At 38.4% G+C, this 23,899-nt stretch overlaps 1 protein-coding gene across 2 annotated transcripts; it reads right to left on the reverse strand.

Moving 5' to 3' along the window:
- Positions 1–1,910: 1,910 nt before the first annotated feature.
- LOC116256047 (probable inactive leucine-rich repeat receptor-like protein kinase At3g03770) lies at positions 1,911–9,580 on the reverse strand. Of its 2 annotated transcripts, none has more exons than XM_031632191.2 (8): positions 9,350–9,580; positions 5,838–7,570; positions 5,516–5,649; positions 4,789–5,029; positions 4,491–4,699; positions 4,292–4,341; positions 3,121–3,232; positions 1,911–2,351 (listed from the first exon to the last, which is right to left on the reverse strand). In XM_031632191.2, exons 2-8 carry the CDS (start codon positions 7,228–7,230, stop codon positions 2,106–2,108), a joined length of 2,385 nt encoding a protein of 794 aa, XP_031488051.1. In that variant the 5' UTR covers positions 7,231–7,570; positions 9,350–9,580; the 3' UTR covers positions 1,911–2,105. The 2 variants fall into 2 exon arrangements, with proteins under 2 accessions (XP_031488051.1, XP_031488052.1); XM_031632192.2 differs by lacking the exon at positions 9,350–9,580 and adding an exon at positions 9,154–9,260.
- Between the last annotated feature and the right edge of the window lie 14,319 nt (positions 9,581–23,899).

The raw sequence follows: 23,899 nt of genomic DNA on the forward strand, positions 1-23,899 counted from the left end.
GTAGGCCCAATTTGAGCTCGACTCGACCTGGACCCGTTTGTGCTTGAGCTTAATTGAAAACTCAAGTTTATAAATGAGTTGAACTTGGCTCTATTAAACTCGAGTAAGCTCATTTAATATAGGTTATCTTTTTTTTTCGATAATTTTCAAATTTGGAACCAAGAAAAGAGATCAGCTCAAAAGGTGAGTTGGTAAACAAGCTTACACAAGTCAAGCTCGAGCTGAGACTCAGTCTATCAAGTCGAACTCCAGCTGAACTCGAGCCGAGACTCAGTCTATCAAGCCGACCTCCAGCCGAGCTATATATGATTTGAGTCGAGTCGAGTTGAGCTAACCGAGCTCGAGCTGGACTCAAGTTGTGTACAGCCCTACCTGTTTGGAAGCTGACTTCTAACCCTGCTTTGGCTCGTTATTTAAGTTGGCCAACGGCTCCTTAGCTGGTGCTTGCCCTTACCATATTGTTGCCCTCCACCATTCTTTACTTTGAGAGACTATGCGCCTAGACCATATTCTCACCTGCTTCATAGGACATCCGTTGTCCCTCCCAACCAGTCTATCCTGGAACCTCAGCTAATTTCAAGGAATTTTGAATATGCATGCATGTTATGAGTCATTTCCGCTGATCGTACATTGCAAAGAGAGAAAGGAAGAAAGGAAGAAAAACAATTGACGTGCCTTGATCGGTTTTACCTTACTAGTGAGGTGCGATTCAGCGCTAAAATCGGACCACTAGAATATTTGTTTCTTAGTAACAGTGTGGAAAATATGGTGGTGGAGAAATCAGGTGGTTCATCATGATAGGTCTGGTGTGTAATTAAAAGCTGAGAAGAAAAGCATTTGGAAATGTCTGTGGGAGTGTTTCAAGGTTTTCACTTTCAGCCGAGGGAAGGGGAAGGGAAGCAAAGGTTGTTAGAGTCTGATCTGCCACAGGAATACTTTGCAGACCAAGCACATTCCCTGAGAACAGCAAACCCCATATCGAATTCCCTCCTTCATGAGGTGCAATAGCAGGATGGTTGGAGCTGTTTGGAGGGACAATGAGGGGTGCAGGCTTCATGTGGTGGTCAGGAAGGCAGGAGTGGGTGATGCAACAGAAATGAACTCAACTGTCGAGGTGCATAGTTGACAGACCGAATGTGAACATGGAGCTAGAGATTCTGTCAAATAACAAGGGGCGGGTGAGAAGATTAAGAGGGGGTTTAGAAGGTAGATGTTGAAGCCATGGGATTTAGTTACGAGGTCCTCAGAAAATAGTCGCTTCATGAACGGGCACCCTTCAGTGGAGGCAGGTCTTCTTATTTGCAGGTACAGTGAAACGGATGGGGAAAAGGACAGGCCAAGAGATGATATTTTTAGTTTTTTGCGTGGAATGTTTGGCTTTGTGGGTGTTGGTCTAAACTGTAATGGTCTCGAGCCTCTACAGCATGTTATCGACTTGAAACAGCAAGGTATTGCTAGCTCTTGGGATGCTAAGCATCAGTTTTTCCGGTACATATAATTTTTTTGGTAATATATTGTTTTTGTGCATATAATATTTTTTTTGGTAATATAATCTTTTGGTAACAAAGGCAGGGAGCCTAACTCCCAGCAATCTTCATTGGAAGAGCAAGATGATGGGGTTTACCATCAATCTTTCCCTCCCCTACCCTATTTTCCTTGGCTTTTTCTGAACCTGAGGAGAAAAATGTGCATCAGACCCCTCCATTTACAAAGAAGGTGTTTGTTCTTCCGCATCTGAATCGGTGCGCTATGGAACACAGCGTTCCATGTGGAAAGCCGCCTTCTGCGTCACATGTTCACGTGGGGAGTGAGCTACACACCAGAAACTGAGCGCGACCTCGAACTTTTTCTCGCATGACCTTGCATTGCAGGAATGCAACATTCTGCACCAACAGACTCTTCCGAACGCGGAACACACAAATCTAAGCACATATTTTGCTTCACAAAGAATGACCGAGTCTAAGCAGCCCCAATACAGGGGCTCGTTTTTTACATTCTACACGCTCATCCACAAACTACAGCTAGCTACTCAATAAGATGAGGAGGAGATGAAGATGAGAGCAACAAGGCACTCTTGAAGGGGCAACCACTTGGACTTGATCATCTTAGATGTGCAAATCCGGGTAGTCATCAACGTGGGAGTTGGTAGTTGACCCGTCCTGCACCTGAGCCGAATACTGCAAGTGCCATATGACATCTTCCACCGAGGGGCGTAACGCAGGGTCTTCAGATAGACACTTCAGAGTGATGTCAACTACTGTCCTTATCGAAGCATACGAGCATGAATAACGAATCGATGGGTCGACTGCCTCCTTCAATCTTTCCGCCTCCATGAACGAGCTTGTATGAACCTGTGGGCGTACAAAACGAAAAGCTCGAATTGAGGTCAACTATATCATTTTCTGAAAATTGTGAAAAGTTATAGAAATATAGCTCGTCACAAAGGGACTAAGAGCAACATAGATGTAGAAGGATTCCAATCGCGTGTGAGGTCGGATTCCTCCTGATGCAGCCGACGGTAGGAATTAGGATGGCTGGAGAAATTCAGTTCCTCGCATACGTAGCTTTTATTCATTTTACGTTGTACCGATAGGAATTTCAATAAAAAATTAAAAAATTTAATGTCACTAGAATTTATGAGATACGTTTATGTCTAGAGTTTTTGTTCTCATAATTACATCCTGCAAATAATAGTATTTTAATTTGGCACCACACTTTCACTGCTTAGAAAAACAAGAACCATCAAAAGATCAATGTCTCTCGATGCATCAAAACTTATATGAGTTGGGAATGGACGATTGTTTTTGTATCTTCAGAAAGAAGGATGACCTCCAACAAGGATAATGTGCTGAATTTATCCACAACGTCCTTTGGTATAGGGCATACCCAAACATGGGAAACAACCATCCAGTTATGCTAACCATATATAGGACCAGATTATATCTGATCAACCCATTCGATCTTAATTATTGTCGAGAAAATTATTGAGATCAAATTCATTATTATGGTTAATAAACAGAAAATGAACGCGAGACTGCAAAGAAAACCCTTACCACATCCACAGTTAACTGGGAAAGCAAATGTGTCAGAAGTTGAAACACAGAGCTGTAAACCCCTTACCTGTTCTTTCATCTTTTGTAGGTCATTTCGAGAGGCAAGTCGCCTGCCAACAATAAGCTCCAGTAGAATGACGCCCAACCTATAGACGTCCAATTTCTCTCCATTCTCCACCCTGAGATTTGCATCATCAAAACCAAACAATCAAGAACAAGGCAAGAGATTCATGAAGAAAACAGAGAATCACATACATGACCGTGTGGCTTCTATTTGCAACTAAACAAAGCTCTATTTTGCTTTTCCCCTTTTTCATAAGGGTGCACTAGAAAATTTTAACACAAAAAGGGGATAAAGAATCATGGCAGAAATTACAATCTTAAAATCGAGCATGAGATCTTCTCGACAACATATGGATAAAACGTTTGACTCTGTGCTTTAGCAGTAAAAGTTTGTCTATTTTCAGCACTTATGGACAAAAGTTGTTGCATAATTTGGAATTACAGGCACCAATATGAAACATCATATGTACTTCAACTCTGCACGGTCAATGCTATTACAGCAGACTCAAAGCTTCTTCCTGCTTTCCTCTGCTAAGGACATTATAGACTAAGAGCAACTAGCGTGTAGGAAATAGAGGACACAAGAATCGATAGAACACCTACTTTTGTAGAAGGCTGTCTCTAGAGGAAGCAGATATGCCCTGATGCGGTTCATATTGATTGCCAAGGAAGACAGCATCAAAATAAACAAACAGACACAACAAAGGCATCTCACTCTTCTGAGCGTCTTTGCTTACGTGCTCAAGCTGAGGTTACAAGAGACTATGGTTCAGAATCTTTCCAAGTTTCTTTCACTTACGTTAGCCACATGTTTCTACAGGCCTGGCTTATATCCAGTCGTTGTCTAAGCATGAAGTTCTCTAAGCATGAAGTTCCACTAGAGTATATATGTTCATACATCAAAACAAACCATTTTATTTTGTGTCACATCACTGAAAAGTTTCACATTTGGATTTCCAGGAGGCACGCAACCCTCTATCTCTAGCAGTCGACAATCTTGTGTCTTTATAATAGACTTCCAAACATCAAAGAAATATACTTTCAGCTATAAATTTATTTGTTTTCGTGTGCCGGTTTTTCTTTCCTCCAGTATCAGTTTTCAATACCAACGACACAATCCAAACAGAACTTGTATGGACATTCATAATCTGTATTTGTTGACGAATGACAAATACCTGGCTGATTGACTATCTGCTGCTGCGCTGGAAAGACTTGCAGAATCTACCTGAAAGTCCCATCGTGAGGTTAGTATCACGTTTGAAGAATAACATATTCATAATAACAAGTTCGTAGAATCAAATAATGAAGACCTCCAATCAAGAGACGAGAGACAAGAGAAAGCAAAATTAAAGGAATATGCCATCAAAATATTACCTTACAGCCCACATCTTTTAATGGTGTGGGCAGATTGTATTTACAAATTTTGGGTGTGAGATTTTGGTCCAAAAGAATGTTTTCAGCCTTCAAGTCGTTACCATAAATGCCAGGCACAACCCCTGTGTGCAAGAATTTGACACCTCTTGCTACGCCCATTGCGGTAGACACTCTTTCTGACCATTTCAGAATATCTCTCTTCCTTCCTTCTGTAAAGCAATAATAAGAAAGACGTTGACTATTTGCTAATAAAGGAAAAAAATTAAGGAAGATCAATGTCATTAATGTTGGTTCTTACCATAGAGATGGCTACTTAGTGATCCATTTGATATAAACTCAAAGACTAGATATATCGTTTCAACGTTTGTGCCATCTGCAGAATTTACAATACAGTGACCAAGAGTGCTGACCAAATGACGATGTTTAATTTTTGATAGAGGTTCTACGTATTGCATTAAACTTTGCAATGTGTGCGTCTGTTTTGGCCGAATACTTCTCACAGCAACAAGAAAACCGTCATTAAGTCTACCCCTGTAAAGCTACATTGGCAGAAGTTGGATCTTCAGACACAAGATGATGCACAAATCAATATACAAGTGCTAAATCTAACAAAAGGTGTGGAAAGAATAAATGGAGAAAATCAAAAAAAGAAAGAAAGAGCAAGTTTTTTGCAACATAATTACTTAAATAAAAGCTTTAATTGAAACTTGCACTTTATATCAAGGCAAGGATAGTATGTGTCGATACAGGCAGCTACAACATTTCTATCTTTATAGGTAGAATTTTCTCAAAAAGTTAATACAGATAGAAGCCAAGAACTATCTAGGAAAAAATTTCGGCAGTAAATAGTGCAAGGGTTCAAAATAATGCACGCATGAACTATGCATGTGTTTTCAAGCATAATATTGGCACATAATGCTCAATACTCCGATGTATCCGAAAAGAATCTTTCATAACTCACGAGACAGGGCAATCCAGAATTATATGAGAAATGCAAGCAACTCCAGAAACATGAAAAACTATACCTGACCCTGAGATCCTTCCCCCATTAGATTTGCCCTATCAAAGTTATCTGTTGCTTCTTCGATCTCCTCTATAGTGAAAACACGGTAGGGTGGCAAGCCAAGAGGGCCCAAGTTCATGGTGTGAGATATGTACTCTACAAAATAATACAAGTGGTTAGTGCATCTAGAAGTATATTGGAGAAATATGATGGTATATTGGTGTGACGTGAATCTAGATCTTATGCACCATCAGTGACCATGGATTCTCAGGGGGCTAATTGCCAATGATACAAAAAACATTTAAACATTGATTTATAAGGAGTTACGGAAATGTATATCTTACTAGCATTTGTCAGCAGCTTTGGAGGGAAGCTTGCTGAAACAGTTACTGCTGAAGATTTGTAATGTCTATTATACGCCGTCCTTCTACATCGCTTACACACCACAAGTACAAGGAGTGCCAAGCTAACTGCAGTTAACACAATTCCTCCAGCAACACCCAATAGAAGTATCAATCTGTTTGGTGATGGTTTCTTTTTTATAGGAGGTGGAATTGCAGCGATTGCTTCGTTGCTGCAAAAAGAAAGCTGGTGCTGGTACTGGGAAGTTTTCTCCAGACAGTTGCCCGAATATGAGACGGACTTGTTCAAAGAGGTGGTCGCAAGGCAGGACGGCAAACTCCCCGTCAGAAGGTTATTTGATATGTCCACAGACTGAAGCCCTGGATTACATGTCATGTTCATTGGGAGCACTCCAGTCAACCTGTTCCCACTCAGATTCAGATATTGAATAGATGGCAAAGAAAACAATGGCAGCAGAATAGGCCCGACCAGTCTATTAGATGAAACATCAAATGACTGCAGTCCTTCAGACGATGCAATTTGATGGGGAATGTTATAGGTAAACTTGTTCTTCTGCAATGCAATTTTCACAATCTTGTGTCCAAGAGCAGGGAACTTAGGACCAAGAAGATTATCCGCCAAATCCAGCACTTGCAGGTCAATCAAACCACTGAGATCAGGTACATCTCCAGACAGATTATTCTTTGATAGGCTCAAGAATGTGAGGTTCTTTGTGGTCCCCAATGATGATGGAAGTGAACCATTTAGTGCATTGTTGCTAAGATCCAAAACGGAGAGAAAAGGAAGCGAACCAACCCAACTTGGAACGGGACCATAAAGCATGTTTCTATCTAGAGCAAGAATCTGAAGGTTCTTCAGCAAAGAAACTCGCATAGGAATGTATCCGTAAATGAAGTTTGAACTCAAATTCAGAGTTTGGACGGATGACAACTGACTGATCCTTGTGGGCAAGTTGCCCCATATTCCCAGCGAAACAAGAGAAAGTGTTTTCAATCCCGGGAACTGAGAGAGAGTGATAAAAAGAGAATCAATTGAGAACTGAGAGGATAAAGTCTGGTTTGAAACAGAGAAGTTTTGAACCCCGTTTGAGATAAGAGAACGCGGCGCTCTGTTTCCGACAATGCTCAGTTCAGTTATCGAATTCCCATAGCAAACAATAGTCAAAGACGAACTCTGAGGGATCCCGCAAAAATTTGTCCAGTTGTTCCAGCCATTCAACACTGGTGGGAATTCCAACACTCTCTGAAAGGTTAGGAGGGCCTGAACCTGAGAAGGCTGTAATTGACCATCAGAAAATGGAAAGGTAGACAAGGCAAGGAAGGCAGAGACCAAAGCAAACTTGAAAAGTGATAAGCGGGCACTGTTTCGTCCCATTTCTCGACAGTGGACCAGCTTCTAGCAGAGAGTTATTTGTTTAAAATGCACCAATTTGTTCATCATCTCATAAACAGTTCATCGTGTCTGCTACTGTCATTTCCTGAGGCCATTGTTGAATTACTCTCCCATAAAACCTGATACAAATCCTCAAAGCTGCAAATTCACGCTGCTGCTAGAAACCAAGAAATATCATCTACAGCTGCAGAAAATCTTGAAGAAACCATGCAACCGAAGTCAAACCACCAGGTCAAGGCGATGACTTGCTGATGTGGAGCTAGTTGTCAAAGAGAAACGCTTGATTCCTTTAGCAGAAAGAAGTCTCACATCTCCGAGCTTCCTATTAGAAAATAAAAAGAAACAGGCCAACTTGAGAGAGAGAGAGAGAGAGCATGGTTGAAGGAATCCGATTCCCTTTTGTTCTTATATCTGGGGTATCTAGAGGAACAAAAAACCCTCCCTGCTACTAGTTTAGGAAAATATAACGCATAATATAATAGTTTTTGGCCACCGCCACGAATAAAGGAGAGGGTAATTTAGTGAGATTGAAGGAAAACGTACTCAGATTCTGTGCGGCTTTATCAAGCTTTTTGCGGTGGGAGATGCTTAAAGAAAACGTCGACGTAACCATTGTTGGAAAATTACAGCCATGTTTAGAAAATTAATGGCTCTTATTGCCTAATAAATTTAGATTAAGATGATTTGCAGAAGACCAATAGAATAGCATAATAACTGTAAATGTGTAAGCAAGCATTTTTTGAGGGATCAGAAAAGATAAGTTCATTCCAACACAAAAAAAAAAACAGTGTTTTCTACCCCAAAAAATTCGTACAAGAGGAAAATTTAGCCAAAAAATGTTTCGCAGGATAACAAGGAAAGAGTGTCCAGTGGACCAACACAAGGATCACTTCACAGATTAAACAAAGAAAAAATACGCCGCCTACGGCCAAAACAAGAAGTGTGCTCGAAGGCACAACCAAATAAGGCATCGATTGCCATCTAATGAAATTAATAAAAGAGAAAAAAAATTAATTTTAACGCAATAAGCTGTTGTAAGCGCCGCCTGTCGGCTGTCTTCCACAAAACAAAAGGCAATAATGAAGCATATTTCTGGAGAGGGAAAAAAATGATCCAAACAATTAAAAACATTTTTAAAGCTTGAATTGATATAAAATAAAAAAGGCTGAAAAATTAAAAATCAGAAAATATAAAAAATTATAATCCTAGAGAGATACAGATAATAGACCAAGAAAGTGTACATTTTTCTATGATATAATAGTAAAAAAGAAAGTATTCAGGTACTCGCAAAAAAGAAGTAAAAAAACTAAAATAATCGGACAATTTGAGAAAACTAAACTTCCTAAGAAATTCTCAGAAAAATAAAAAAAAATACAAAATCTAAGCAATCCAAAGCTCCTGTGTCAGCATATTTTCCAATTCAAGTATTAATTTAAGTAAAAATTATTATCTAAAAGAGGAACTGAAGGCTAAAAAAAAGCATAACTGGAACAGACGTTGAGAAAACTGGGAAACAGAATTTGAGTTTATGAAAAGATCATCAAGCCAGCGAAATTAAGGTTCCATACATAAAGAACTCCCTTTCGAAAGGAATCATAGAAATCAAGGGAGCACGAATGCTTCAGAAAGAACATCTCCGAAAAGTTAGAAAAAGAAAAGACGAAGAAAGCGGAAAGTTAGCACAAAGGGGAAGCATGTTGAGGAGAAGAAACCGAAGTCCGAAAATTTCTCAACAACGAAACGAAGAAAAATCTCAGGAGGCGGACAACCGAAGCCGGTAAAAACTAAAAACGGAGCTAAAACGAAGTTCGGGAAAAAATCAAAATAAACAGAGATCCTCATTTCAGGAAGGACAAAGCAGATAAACGTGAGAGAAAAAGAGCAAAAAAGAAGTAGAAATAATACTCCGGATCCGGGATTTTAAATGCTAAAGCTCAACACCGCGAACTCCTCCGCTCAGACAGAACGTTCCTCACTAGAGACCCAAAAAAAGAACCCGTACGCATCCAAAACCGGAAGGAAACACGGAAACACGAGCCGGAAATCCTTCTGGCGAAGAGAAAAACAATGTCCGCTGTGAAACTTGAGCAGAAAAGATCACCTGAAAGTCCACAGGAGGAAGAAGCTGCGTCTTTAATCATCCAGAGAGAGAGAGAGAGCGAGCTCCGGATGAAGCAGGCGCGTCTCTTAAATCTCCATGAGCAGACAGAGAAGAGAGGGAGAGAGGAGAGAGCAGTTAAGACACTCTGGCGCGAGACAGAGTGGAGGTCTGGCAAGGAAGTGAATGGAAATAGGAAGGGAGTCAAGGGACCCTTCCTCTGCACCGTCGCACAAATTTACATAACCGCCTTTTTTTCCTGTAAATTTTTAAGGACCGTCGGCTCTCGACGCATTTATTAGAAATTCCAGGGCTTCCCTGAGTAAACAGGTGGCGGCGATATTTATGGCGCCAAGTTCTTTTTAACGGCCGAAAAAAACGTTTACTGCTTTATTTTCCCCGACCATTCACGACGCAACAAGTGTACTTTCAGGATTTTCTATTTATTTTTTATAATTACTTAATTCCTTTGAATTTGCATATTTTGGCTGTGCGCGGTGGGTGCACGCGCCCCCACGCTCCCGTCCACCCGGCTTAGCTCCGGGCCAAATTCAGGCAACTCTAAACATATTTTTATATATATCTTTGTCGTTTAATTTAGACCTCATAATATATTATTCACCATCGTCTATCTGTTGCAATCATGCTTGTGTTGAAACATTTTTACAAAAAAATTATGAAAGGGGCCAACCATGTTCTTGCTGTTACAAAAACACTACTGATATAATATGATCTAATGTTTTCCAAAATATTTATACCCACTTACAAAAACTTTGCGCGCGCGCACACACACACATATATAAGTGAAATTTTTGTTTGCCACTTGGTGCTGGGCCCTGGCCAACGTAGATGGGCCATGTTTATGAGGTGGGAGTAGGTGCGGATGCTTGTTTATGAGCATGGGTGACTTAGGGGCACATGTTTGGTGCCAATATGACAACCATAGAGGAAAAATAAATGAATAAATGATGAAGGACTTACTCATATGTAATGGTGAGGAATCTCTGATGAGTTGTTTTACACTAGGACAAAAACAAGTATGTACAAGTTTTTTTTTTTAATTTTTTTATGACAAAAAAAACTTTCAGCTTAATAACTAATTAAATGAACACACTTTCAATAGTGAACACTAAATGAACACACTTTCAATAGTGAACACTATTGAATTTGGTCCGAGTGTTTTGCCGGCTCTTGGTATTCGAGGTTCAAATTCAATCTCGTGGTACATCCAGGAGTGGGCAGTTGCCCACGCAAACCCACATAATTTATTTTAATTAGTTTGTCCATATAATTTAGTTTATTATACATTGGTACCCTTCAAATCTAAGATTTTCTTATATCATTCATTTGCAACCTATTTCCAATGAAATTTGCAGCATGGTGAATTATTGTCACAACAATTCATTTATTGCTGTTAACAAACAGTGCTAGCAACAAACAAAAACGTCGGCAACGGGGGAAAAGTTGCGGAAAGAAAATCACAATATTGCGAAGTTTCTTTTGTCTTGTAAAATCTCGTTATTATCTTTGAAACCGTAAAGAATCGTGACAATGATCCTGCAAATAATTATGAGCGCAAGAAAATGTAGCATCAAGTTCATAGCATAGACAAGGACTAGAGAAACGGGGCAGTGTTTGATCTCTTACTTGAGTGACCTAGTAGGGAAGTTCAACTCTATTGTGCATGATTTGAAAGGTGGCCGCCATGCGACAACTTTCTACCTCATGTACTTCACGATCAGGATAATTCAATCTTGGTCTTCGAAAAATTCACCTTGAACCAATCATTGCTATGAAGTCTAACCAAATTCACGAGCTCAAATGTTTATGTTGTAGATCAACTTGGTGCCGTTTGTCTTTTATAATTCACTAAAAACACATATCAGAATTTTGCAGGTATATATATATATATATATATATATATATAACGTAGTCTGCAACGACTTCTGTCGTTGTTGTACCACCAATCCGACCAAGTATGCTATGCCGCAATACATGTATAGCATCTCTCGTAAAGCTAATGGTAAAATAAAATAGGATGTAAAGAATATCAAGTATGAACTTAAATTGTGCTTTTGATTTGATTGTAGGTATTATTAGTAGGTGAGAATCATACATCATCATATAACAACAATAATAATAACAACAATAATAGTACAATTAGTCGTTACCCTCTTTTAACTTTTTTTTTTCTTCAAATGCATCTTTTCAAGAAGTTTAGCCTATTAAACGCCAGAATATTTTTCAAGTGAACACCTTGCTTCCTATGAAATCCAAGTTTAGCGGATCAGGTTTGAAATAATTGAATGAAATTGCTTCATCTTTAAGACAACTGCAGGTGGAATTTATTTCCAACAAAACAATAATTTTAAGAAACCGAAAAAATTAATTAAGCTTCGAGCTCTTTCAGTAAATTGCTTACTTTACTTGGATAATAAATATTGACCCTGAAGAAATTGAGGCCTATAGATGCCAACATGCATCTTAATTTTTTATTAATTAACGAATTATTTGATTATTTAATAAAACGATGTGTCCACTTAGATTTGATATGACCGACGCAGCCCGATTCGCCTCAGAAAACGATACAGATAACAATAAGAAAATTGAAAATCAAGAACTCGGTGCTAAGGGGAGGCTGCCATATGGAGATTCAGTTTCCACGTGGAGCCAGCCAAACGCGTCCTTGGTGGGCTCGGACCAGGCTGTACCATAGAAAGTTGGTGCCTTCTGATCGCAGCCGTCGGATGCTGTTGTCCAACCAATCCCCGCCCTCGGATTTCCGCAAGTACACTGGGAATGTCTTGATGGTCACGTCCCATGGACTGGGTCCCACGCGTCATCGCATAACAGTGAACGCACCTAGATACGAGCTTTTATCGCGACCATCTTTGGCACCACCATGTGGTTGAGCTCGAGATCCTGTTTGGACGTTTGCTGAATGGTTCGGGATATCGTGGAATCTTGTGGATTTTTCTTTAATGTTTGCTAGTTCCTAAAATCACGATACTCTAGATATATCCGGATATATCGTTCAGTGAAATCAAGAAGATATTGGCACATTTTAGATTATACAAAGAGATGAAAAGCTAGGTTCCCAACGTCTTGGTTATTGAAAACTTTCTAGAATTTATGATGGATAGATCAAATAAATAATGATCCTAGTTTTATATCCTTCAACTGAGTGAGTTGTTGCAATGATCGTTCAGTTTTTTCACATAAATAAATTTGAATTGCTTATTTTTTTAGGTGAGAAAATGTTAACAACCCACCGCCTCAAAAAAACGGCCGGAAAGCTTTTCATTCTTCTATCCTTTGGGTCCTGAGTTACATCGGAACCTGAGTAGGGTATGGTAATGAATTATTTATTTTCTAGTTCAGAGAAGAAAAATCAACATATGTCGAGCTCTGAAAATTTTGACCGCCGCTATGTTTGAAAACATTGTGATGGTGTCACTGAAAAACTAGCCTCCAGAAAATGACACAAAACTAGTGGCAGAGGTCAACTACTCAAGTCTCAAGAAGTCTCAAGCATAAAACTATTGGATCCATTTTTATAATGTTTGCCTTATCAAGAAGTCCAATTCGAAGTATACAAGGAGGTTTTGATCTTAAATCCATGGATCTCAAAATTTCGAAGATCTCAACTAATCAAACGCTTCGGTCATGCCAAAGCTAAAAAAAGTTTTTTTGAGGGGGCATTGATTCACAAGTTTTTATTTCTGATGTAAAAGTGAAAGAAAATTAAGAAGCTAGTGTGGGCAACTGCCCACATCAACCTGATGTGGCTCCACCACTGATCACAACTCAATGGCGAGCTCCTCACCTAGAAAATCAAAACTGAAGATCCAAATAAAAAAAGAAGAGCAAGAACAAACAAAAGATCATCTCCCTTCTTTTTTCCTCTCTTTCCTTATATCCACAGGAAGAGCAAGTTGGTGGGCACATGCGATTATCTCCCAAAGCAGTGGGCAAAGAAACGCGTTGAGTCAGGAAAGCAACATGTCTTTGCATTATTGTAATGCGTTCTCTTCTTTTCTGAGCAGTGCAATGGTGGGAGACTGGAGTTTTGTTTCCTTTCTTTCAGCGTCTCTTTCTCCCAACACCATGCATTTGTTTCCGCGTACCCTCTTCTCTCTCATCATCATCGTCGTCATCTGAAACTCCGCTTTGATCAGATTCGTACTTAAAAAGGATGCAGCTTGTAAGGTAAGAGTTTCATGGCTGTTTCCCACTGACGCCAGTCGCTTTATCTTCTTCCTATTTGGTATCTCATTAAAGCAAGTGCATTATATTTTCTTCCAGATGAACGCTTAAAATCAACAAAAATATCACGTATGAAAAGTTTAGTGCTACAAAGTGGAAGAAATTATTTTGATGAAAAGTGAACATAATTGTGTGCTTATCTTCGGAAAAGAGAAGGAAAAGCTTAGGAACAGTGCATGAATAGTATTACATCGCTTTCAGATTATTGATTGACAGCTACTCCATTGCCTGCATAGCTTTATTTGTCATATTCCTGATTAGCTACATGCACTTAAGTGTTAATTAATACATATCAGCGCGAAAGGCTCTTAAGGAATCGTTATTTTTCTTTTTTTGAATTTTTTTTTCAGCAACATATCAGAAACTATTAGTAAAAAAAAGTGTGAAAAAGTTTTACAAATAAATAAATAAATTGGAGAATGTTAGAAATAACTTGTTAAAAAAGTAAGTAACTTACACTTTGGCGCTGTGGTTTTATGATGTTGGTTGTTCAGTAGCATATTCTTTGTCCCAAGAAAAGGAAATGGAAGAAAGCGAACAAGTTTGGATAAAATATGGATTCTTCGAGTTTAATGAGTGCTGGCATCTGGTAAACAGGCGCTTTTGTAAATTTCATTAGAAAAGAAGAAAGATGTCCTTTTCATCAAAAGAGGCACCAGGTTCAGCTTTCTTAACAAATAAAAGAATCCAATGTAACGCACCATCACACTTCCCTGGTAAGTAACTTTTCAAATTCATTTTAGAGTCCCTAGTTATATATATTCCAAATGCAGCGACTGTTTTTTTTTTTTAAGGATATTTGATGGACTTTGATTTACTTTAATTGAAGGTTTGAGCTTGCGTTGATACAATAATTAGACATGCATTATATACATATATATATATATATATATATATATATATATATATATATATATATATATATATTGCACCTTTTTCTGTTTTCCATATGGCTGATTACAATTTTATTTTATTTTCTTATATGAGAAACGTTCTAAAAATCGATAAATTGAGTATGTTTTTTTTTTTTTAATTAATTGCGTGCGGGATGCTGGCAGAGCACATGCCGGTCGCTGGGCCTAGGGTCGAGCACCCGCCCGTTTTCTGTAAAACTGAAAGCCTCCGTTTCGAGAATAAGACTTTTAAAAAGGAGAAGGACAAGAGACGCGTGCTTTGCTTGATGCTGTATGTTTTGACCTTCTGCCTTGCAACTCAATGTTGACTACCAACTAAGCACGCAGAATAAGAGTGAGTTTTAAAATTTTTTGATGTATTATAAATAAAAATTAGGCCACTTTTATTTGTATGTAGATTGTTAAAACGCTCAAGTATAAGTATATGTAGAGCTGCACATGAGCCGAGTTGAACAAGGTCACTCAACTCGAAAACTCAAGCTTAAACTTGTCTTGAGTAGGCCTGCGCATCAGGCCGGGCCGCGGAGAAAATCGGTTAGTCATTTAAAAATATTTTTTAATTTTTAATTTAATAATATGTATTTTATTGTTAAAAAATAATGTTTATATTATAAAAAATTATATTATAATTTAAAATTATTTTTTTATTGTCAAACGGGCTGGGCCTGGTTTTCGAGCCCCACGAGCCGACCCGGCCCGGCCCCATGACCACCCAAGTAGGTTATATGTTATGGTACATTGTTTGTTATGGATGGAAAATGACTTTTATTGATTAAAAGGAAGACCCTAAAGAAATTTTGCTCTCCTCATGTTGGCAGACATTTCTCAAAAAAAATCTAGAACTGGGGGTTGTGCCAGCCCAGCACAGATAAGAGTTGGCTCCGTGCCAGCCCAATGTTCAAAATCTGAGCATGGGGTCGGGCTCAATACCCAAAACCCGAGCCTGGTTATAATAAAAAAATATTTTTTAAATATAAAATAAATTTTTAATAATAAAATATATATTTTAAATAAAATAAAAATAATTTTTATTTATTATCGAGCCCTCGTCCGGTCAACTTGGGCCGAAAACCCGATATCCATCTGCTTGAGGCCCAGGTCTAATAAAATCTAGCCTTTATCCAAGTTCTGGTGCAAAGCCTACTGAGAGATGACTTCCTTCCTTTATTGTTATTAACAATGAAAGTGCTTTAACCAAAGTTCAAAACTTCATATTTTAAAACAACAGATTTGTGATCCTTGAAGGGCGCCAAATTCATAGATCCAGAGCCGCATGCACTAAGGATGCATATATGGATCACGGATCCTTATTGTATCCTTGCTTTTAAACAGGAAAAAAAAATTGAAATCTTTGTTTGGATCTTCATCGATCCGAAAATTCCAAATCACCTCGGAAACTAAAATTCGGGGATCTCAGAGGCGAAGTATACAAATACACTTTGTTGTTGCCTTGGCTTGAATAAAAAAAGACGCAGGCCGTAAGAAACAAGCGTTGCGTTGAGTAAAGAGAATTCAGAATAAAATAAATCTTTAGATCTTGAGACCAACGAAGAGTTCAGATTTAACTAACCAAAGAGATCGAGAGAGCACTTACTGCTCAACCTTTAACTGAAAGCATTAATGTATGTTAAGAGAGAGAGAGAGAGAGATTCTTTATTCATATCTGGCAACTAATAATATGTTACTTAGCACATATTTAATTTCATTTTTGAATATCGTCTTTATTCATCTTTCTCGATGCGTCACAGAGAGTGAGCATTCCACTACCATTTGATCTAAAATTTGCATTCCGTTGAAATAGAAAACATTAATGCTTTGAGTTGGTATGCGCCCTTATTAGGTTTGTTAATATGAAATCAGATATTTTTGATCGAGTCATTTCAAAAAAGTCAGTTTAATGCCGATTAAGAAATCAGATTGGATTTAAATTTAAAGAATGATATCACATCGTATCGTATTCCATATACATAAACATTCGATTGAATTCAGATCAAATGTAACTGTAAATGAACATCCTATATTCAATGCCCTTACATTTTGAAAATAGCTTGAATTCTGTTCAAAATTAGGATTTAAATGTGCATATAAAAATCATATTCAAATTGTATAATCAGATTTTATATTCGGATTCGAATGTGACTTTTCTCCACTCATATTTGAATCCAAATTCGACTCTAAATAAGTGAATATCCAAAAACACAGATGTGATTAAAAGTATACCTGATACGAACATGATCCATCGACATACCTAACCCTTATATTTTTATCTTGCAGAAAAAATTTACATTTAATTTATTGTATTAACTTTCATATTTGTGATATTATGTTAATGCATCTCTTCAACCTTAAGGTTTCTCGCTAGAAAAAGTGAGACAATGCATATGCAAACTCGTCTTCGCAACCTTTTGTAAATAATAATATAGAATGCTTCGTGGTGCAACTTACATGTGAAGATCATGTGACTCTTACTTCAAATGCTGAGCATGGAAAACTCCCCCCTCATTTTGGCAGAGAAGATCATGTGACTCTTTCCTTCAACGCCTTGCATTTCCCCATACGTCAAAAGCTTAGATTTATTTCATTATCATGGATACAAGTTGAAGTTCTTTCATATATATATATATATATATAACATTAGTTTAGTTTGCAAATATTTTTTTTTATTTTTCTTTTACGAAAATTCTTTTTATTTTTTAATGTGCTTTTGGTGAAAAAGTGCAAACGCAACAAGAACTAAGGACCCACATGACGTGTTTGAGGTTAATTTATATTGCAAAAGATGGAGCTGGTTAAGTTTTAGACTCAAACACGAGGGATTCCAAAATCCGACATCGCCGAAGCAGCCCAAACACGGTCGAAGCCTGAGTATCTCTAACATTTCCATTTCTACGCATTTGAGTTTCCTAAAAGTTGCCTCGAGATGGCACATGGCCAAACTTCCAGTGGGTGCGTTTGGTTGGCATAGAAAAGGTAAAGAACAGAAAAGTTCGAGTTCACACATCGGTTCATTGAATCATTCCTATCTATTGGCTCGGCATTAGCGGGATTTGATCTTCCCCAGGAAGAAGATTTCATGGTGTCCTTTCAATCGCCTTCAGTTACGCTCCAACGAGCAAGTGATTTCATGGTGTCCTTTCAATCGCCTTCAGTTACGCTCCAACGAGCAAGTGATTGCATAGAAGACATGCTGTCTGTTTTCTAAACTTTAAAACTATAAGACCGCTACAAGTTATTGATGGGTGGTTGGTAGAGGTGCAGATGAGCCAAGTTGAGCCCGAGTTTAGTCAGTTCGAACTCGGCTCGACTAATGAAACCTCGAGCTCGACTCGACTCAAGCTCGAGAATAGCTCAATGGAAGTAGCTCGAGCTCGACTTGGCAGTTACATGTTGAGCTTGACTCGATTAAGGCTCGACAAACTCATTTGAATAGAATTGATATTCATCGTTACTTGTTGAACACAAGTTCAACTTGATTAAGGCTTGACAAACTCGTTTGAATAGAATTGATATTCATCGTCGTTATGTGTTGAACTCGAACTTGACTCGATTAAGGCTCGACAAACTCGTAAACCCGTTTGAATACATCAACTTTGTTAAGGCTCGACAAACTCGATTAAGGCTCGAGCTCTATTCGGCAATTACGTGTTGAGCTTGAACTCAACTCGATTATTTAAACTAGTCGACTCATGAATTTGAGTTCGGCAAATGACTCGGCTCGAACTTGTTCAGGAACCGAGCTTTAACGAGTTGAGCTCGAGTAAGTCGACTCCTTGTTCACCCTTAGTGGTTGGGGTCGTGCACATGAGTTACATTGGAAAAGCCAAAAGAAAGAAAAGTTGAAAAAGAAAGGGTCGGCTTTAAGAGGACCCGATTTTTTTCTCTTGAAATTTTCCTAGATATGCTGTGAACGCAAATTAATGATTCAAATCCGGGAGATCTTAATATAAGCCATAAATTAGGTTGAGTTTGGAACAGAACGGCCAGAATTGGTGAAGCACCGACGCCAGATCTGACCCGTTTGCATCCGCCAATGGCAATGCCAGAACTGGTGGGTCTGATCCCACTACCATCTGTGTGCACTTCACCATCATAATACAACCTCACCCACATTCATTGGCTTCATATCCTTAGAAATGGAGTCCCCAACAACCAACTTTTTAGAGAGAGAGAGAGAGAGATAAAGTGGGTGGGTGAAGTTTGGTCTGCCAGTTTGATTCTTTATGTTTTTGGTTTCTGGATTCTTTATTTCTTGATTTCTAATCTCTGCCTAATTTGAACAGTGTCAAACGCTTTTGATGATGATGTGATTCAAACGATCTTGGGTAGCATATTATGAGTGCCATTTTTGTTTTTCATGCTGTAATTCTTATAAAATTTTACTCCTGTTTATAAATATTGAAAACATTGATTTTTAGACGGTGTTTTTTGAAAGACTGTGCTGTATGGATTTGTTTAGTTTTTAGAACATACTCCTATTTCTTTGGGCCTCATGAGGCACCATATAAAGCTTAAAATTCATTTTTTCCTACACCTAGCCTGATGCAGCCCTGAACATTAAAGGCAAAGAAAAAAGAAGTTTTCGCTCACTCCTCGATCATGATCCTTCTATATACATGCTTATTGTTGAGGAGATGAACACCCACAACATCCCATAGAGGCTTCGTGTGAGGAAAGAGATCCTTCTCTAAATCACCATGTATATATATATATAATCATCGAGAGCCGTGGTTAAGAGAATTCCTTCGTCTCTGCATTTTCTTGAATGTATCACTTCTTTGTAGATGCGATGGCGCTTTGAAAAACCCAACTCCTATCCTATGCAGGACATGCTTGCCTTATCACCCATAACCTAAGCTCCATGGGTAACTTTTGGATGCAATCTTTATCTCTCCCAAACGAAGTACTAAAGAAGCTGGAGCGATACATGGCCGGATTCCTGTGGGCTGATACTGAGGTTAACCGGCACATCCACCAAATAGCTTGGCATTCTTTGTGCAAACCCAAGGCAGAAGGTGGCATTGGTTTACGCCTTCTTGAGAAAGTGAACGTTTCCCTCCTAGCGAGAAGACTTTGCTCTTCATTTAATAATAACTCTCTCTTTGCACAATGGATCAGAGCTACTTATCTCAAATCCAACAGTTTGCGGACTGTGCCTAAACCTTGGAGGGGATCTTGGGCTTGGAAAAGCTTAGGAAAAGGCTGGAATAATATAGTAAATTGGGTGAGGTGAAGATTGGAGATGGTAATTCTGTTTTCTTCTGGTCCGACTGGTGGCAGGACGAAATTCTGGTGAAATCAATTAGTGGAGATGAGTATGGTGTCATAGTTGATCAGTTGAAGCTTTCTGTTGCCGAAGTTAGGAGTTTGGGTGAGGCTAGACTAGCGCTGCCAAGAAAGGCATTAACCGCGAGTAGGTGTATTCATCTAGCTAATGAGACTGACAAACTTGTTAGTAGTGCTACTGAACTCAAGGATCTTACCTCTAGATCGATTTGGGATGCCATAAGATAGAATGGTAGTCAGGAAGGCTGGCGAAAGCGTATATAGAACAATCACATCCCAACTAGAGCAAGTTGGATTACCTACATCGCCAGCCACATGAGACTGACCACTCAAGACATATTACAAAGACATGGAGTTCATGTGGCAAAAAGATGCCATTTTTGTAAAAAAGAGGAGGAGAACAATGTGCACGTCATGTAAAGAGAGGAGGAGAACAATGTGCACCTCATGTTCAAGTGATCTGTTGTGCATAAGGTGTGGCGAAAGGCGATTGCTAGTTTTGGCAGGAGTAGGCTCCCGTGGCAGAGCATTGATAAGGAATTTCAGCTTCCGAGCAAGGTGTCTTTCAAGGTTAAATGACTTAGGAAATGTTGGATGTTGCTCTTTCCAATTGCGTTATGGAAGTTGTGGTGGTTCAGGAATGAAGTGGCACATGGAAGACTGACCACAGTTATGACTAAACATATTTTCTCTGCTGTTTGGCGCTCAGCTAAGGAGGCTTTTCTAAGTTTGCAGCTGAAGGATGACGAGCGTAAGGCTATGTCTACTTGGTTGCGGATTGGAATCCTTTGTGAGGGCAGACTCTCCAGTATAAGCATGGACACTAATGTGTTGCTAATTGTCACATATAAGAAGGGCATTAATACCATGGTGATGGGCATGTGGAGATTGAGAGGCATGGAATCCAGTGATACCATATAAACTGAAGCTCAATCTAGGGAGGATGAAGCTGAATTACATGTGCTTAATGGCTGGTTGCATTCTATGACGAGAGTCAATGGTAGTTTTGGGATCATATCTTAGAGCGATGCTGGAAGGCAGGAGGCCGATTAACTAGAAATGGCAACACATGAGGGCAGCCAACCAACGTCTAAGGGTTCTTAGTCAACTGCCTACTTTAAAGGCTGGAGACCATATGTGTCAATATGGGGAAAGGGATGGCAGGGATGATGGTGGTTAATGTTTTCATTTGTTTTTCTAATATTGTTTTTGGTTTTAGTCTTTGCCTTTTTCAGGAGCTGAAACGCTGGTGGGAATTTTAGGCCTTCTGGTGGCGGTTTTTTAGGGCAGTTGGGTTATACTTGGCTGTTTCACAGTTTTGTGTAAATTTTTCTTTTGTCATGTACATATTTTAATTTTTCTGTAATAAAAGGATGGGAGCCTACCTCCCAGCAGCCATTTATTGGCACTTCTTTGCAGATGCGTCTGTCATCTTCACATGTACTCATAGACATAAATCTAAACACAAAACACAGTTTCATTCTTCATCGAGCTCAGTCCACTGTTTACATATTGTGTGGAAGGAGATCGATCAGGTCTTGAAATTAACTTCATCACTAAGAATGTACATGTTTACACACCATGGTGCAACAAAAAACGATTGCCTTCTATTTCTCATGGCAGGCAGCTTCAAACCTCAAGGAAAATCCCTGCATATAGGGATGTAAACAAATCGGACGTATCTAGTTTCCAATCTGATCCAGAATTCATTTACTTAGATCTAGTAAAAGATCTGAATCCAATGACCATCAGACTTAGTGTGCAATTTCATAACCAAATCTGAATGACAGTATCATATGCGGCTAAAATCCAATTAAGGATCCAGCCCAATTACATATAAATGTGGAATCATACGCTAGCCAAACTGAATTTGGACGCTTAGAAAAGTGGTCTTCAATTGGACTTTGAATGTGGTTGCATTTAATTCGACTAATTTCAATGCGAAGTGAAAATAATTAAAATATTAATTTGATCTAAAAGAATAAAATAAAAGCCTATATCAACGTTGTCGAGCATCAGGAGCAAAATTGGTACGACATTACTCTGCACATATTTACTTATGACGAGCAATGTTATTAGAATTTACAGATTCAAATAGAGCTGGTAAGGAGGTAAAGTAAGGCAGTGGCTAGCTCTAAGGGTGGGCATCGGGCCGGTGAGCTCGGGTCTCGGCCCGGGCCTGGCCCATTTAAAATTAAAAAATAATTTTTTAATTATGAAATAATTTTTTTAAATATAAAATAGATTTATTAATAATAAATATATATTATTAAAACAAAAAATTTTTTAAAAAATAATTTTTTAATCTAAACGGGCAGGGCCAGGCTGACCCGGGCCAAGCTGACCTGGGCCAGGTTTTTCCCGGCCCAAGCCCGGGCCCAATCGGGCCGGCACGGCGGCGGCCCGGCCCAACGCCCACCCTTAGCTAGCTCTTCATTGCTCGTGGGAGAATGGTTCAAAGCATCATTAAGACAAACATAATGTTCATTCCTGAATTTGTAGGGACAGAAAAAATTGAAGACCACAGACAGATTGTTATATGTAATACCATATACAAGTTCATCTCCTCTCTAATGGTAAGACATGATGCAGAGTATTCTAATGAGGATAACTGGCAAGGACCAAGGCGCGTTCATCAAATACAAATGGATTCAAGATTTGATTTTCATCAGAAAATTTTTCTAGTTCCGCGACTTATATATTATGTTGTGGTTTGGTTTCGGGTGAGCGATAAGATTATAATTAAGGGTGGGCATCGGGTTGGGCCGGTGTAAAAAGTATTTTTTTAATTATAACATAATTTTTTAAATATAAAATATATTTATTAATAATAAATATATATTATTAAAACAAAAAAAAATTAAAAATTTTAACTTTTTAATCTAAACAGGCCAAGCCAGCCTATCGAGCCCGAGCCCGGCCCAGGCCGGGGCCCTATTGGGCCAGCTCGGTGGCGGTCAGGGCCGACGCCCAGGCCTAATTATAATCTACCATCTGAAAATGAGCACGAGGAAACCTCCATCTGTGCCGTTGAGGTCGTCCATGGGCTTGACATCAACAATAACAGTGATGCACTTCTTTTAACTTGAGTATTGCACTCCCCCACTTAAAATTAAACAAAGAGACATAATAACAATGAGGAAGAAAACTAATGCTATGTCTTTTCAAACACCTTTAACCAGACAATATATATATATATATATATATATATATATATATATATATATATATATATATATATATATATATATATATATATACTTTTCAAACACCTCTAACCTGACAATAACCTGACAATATATATATATATATATATAGTTATTGTTTCCTTGATATATTTCTCGTTATTTTCACTTCCAAGACTACATTTTATCCGAGAAGAGAAAAGCAGCCTACCAGTAAACACCCAAAACCTCGTTTTTGTTTGTAAAACCAAAGATTTGCTGGCCATCAACTGTAAACAATTTCAAGATATCCATTATTATCTTCCTTCAAAATAGACATGCATTGTCGACTGTTCCTGCCCATCTCATATGCGTGCGTGCGTGCGTGCCAGGGCAAAGATTGGACCCTTCAAAATTGATTATTTAACACTTTTCAGCAATATAACCTTATAGTAGTTGTGATCTTAAGAATCATATGAAAGTTAATTATTTGTTATATTAAGTTTAAGTGCATTCTTTAATCATTATGAGGCGCTCTTGCAACATCAATTTTTTTTTATGGTTGAAAAATCAATATTTTTCGTAAAAATGTACAACTTTAATTAAATCATGATTTATATTAAACTGGTATTCACAAGCATATTAGAATGAACAACTTAAAAGGTCTGGTTTCCTGTACTCACTTATAAAAAGTTCACTTTGACATAAAATATTGCGCTTTTTATACGTTTCACTTATAAATACTATTTACGTACTTTTTTTTGTGTAGAAAACATGTTTTATATAATGTAATTTTACTATGAATCGCCCACAATGTGATTTTTTTTTACTTTAATTTAAAAATTCATATATGTGTACGCACGCTTGCACACATTAGAAGCATGATTCATTGAAAAACATATATATATATATATATATATATATAT

The sequence above is a fragment of the Nymphaea colorata genome, chromosome 6 (genome assembly GCF_008831285.2).
Source record: "Nymphaea colorata isolate Beijing-Zhang1983 chromosome 6, ASM883128v2, whole genome shotgun sequence".
NCBI lineage: Eukaryota > Viridiplantae > Streptophyta > Magnoliopsida > Nymphaeales > Nymphaeaceae > Nymphaea > Nymphaea colorata.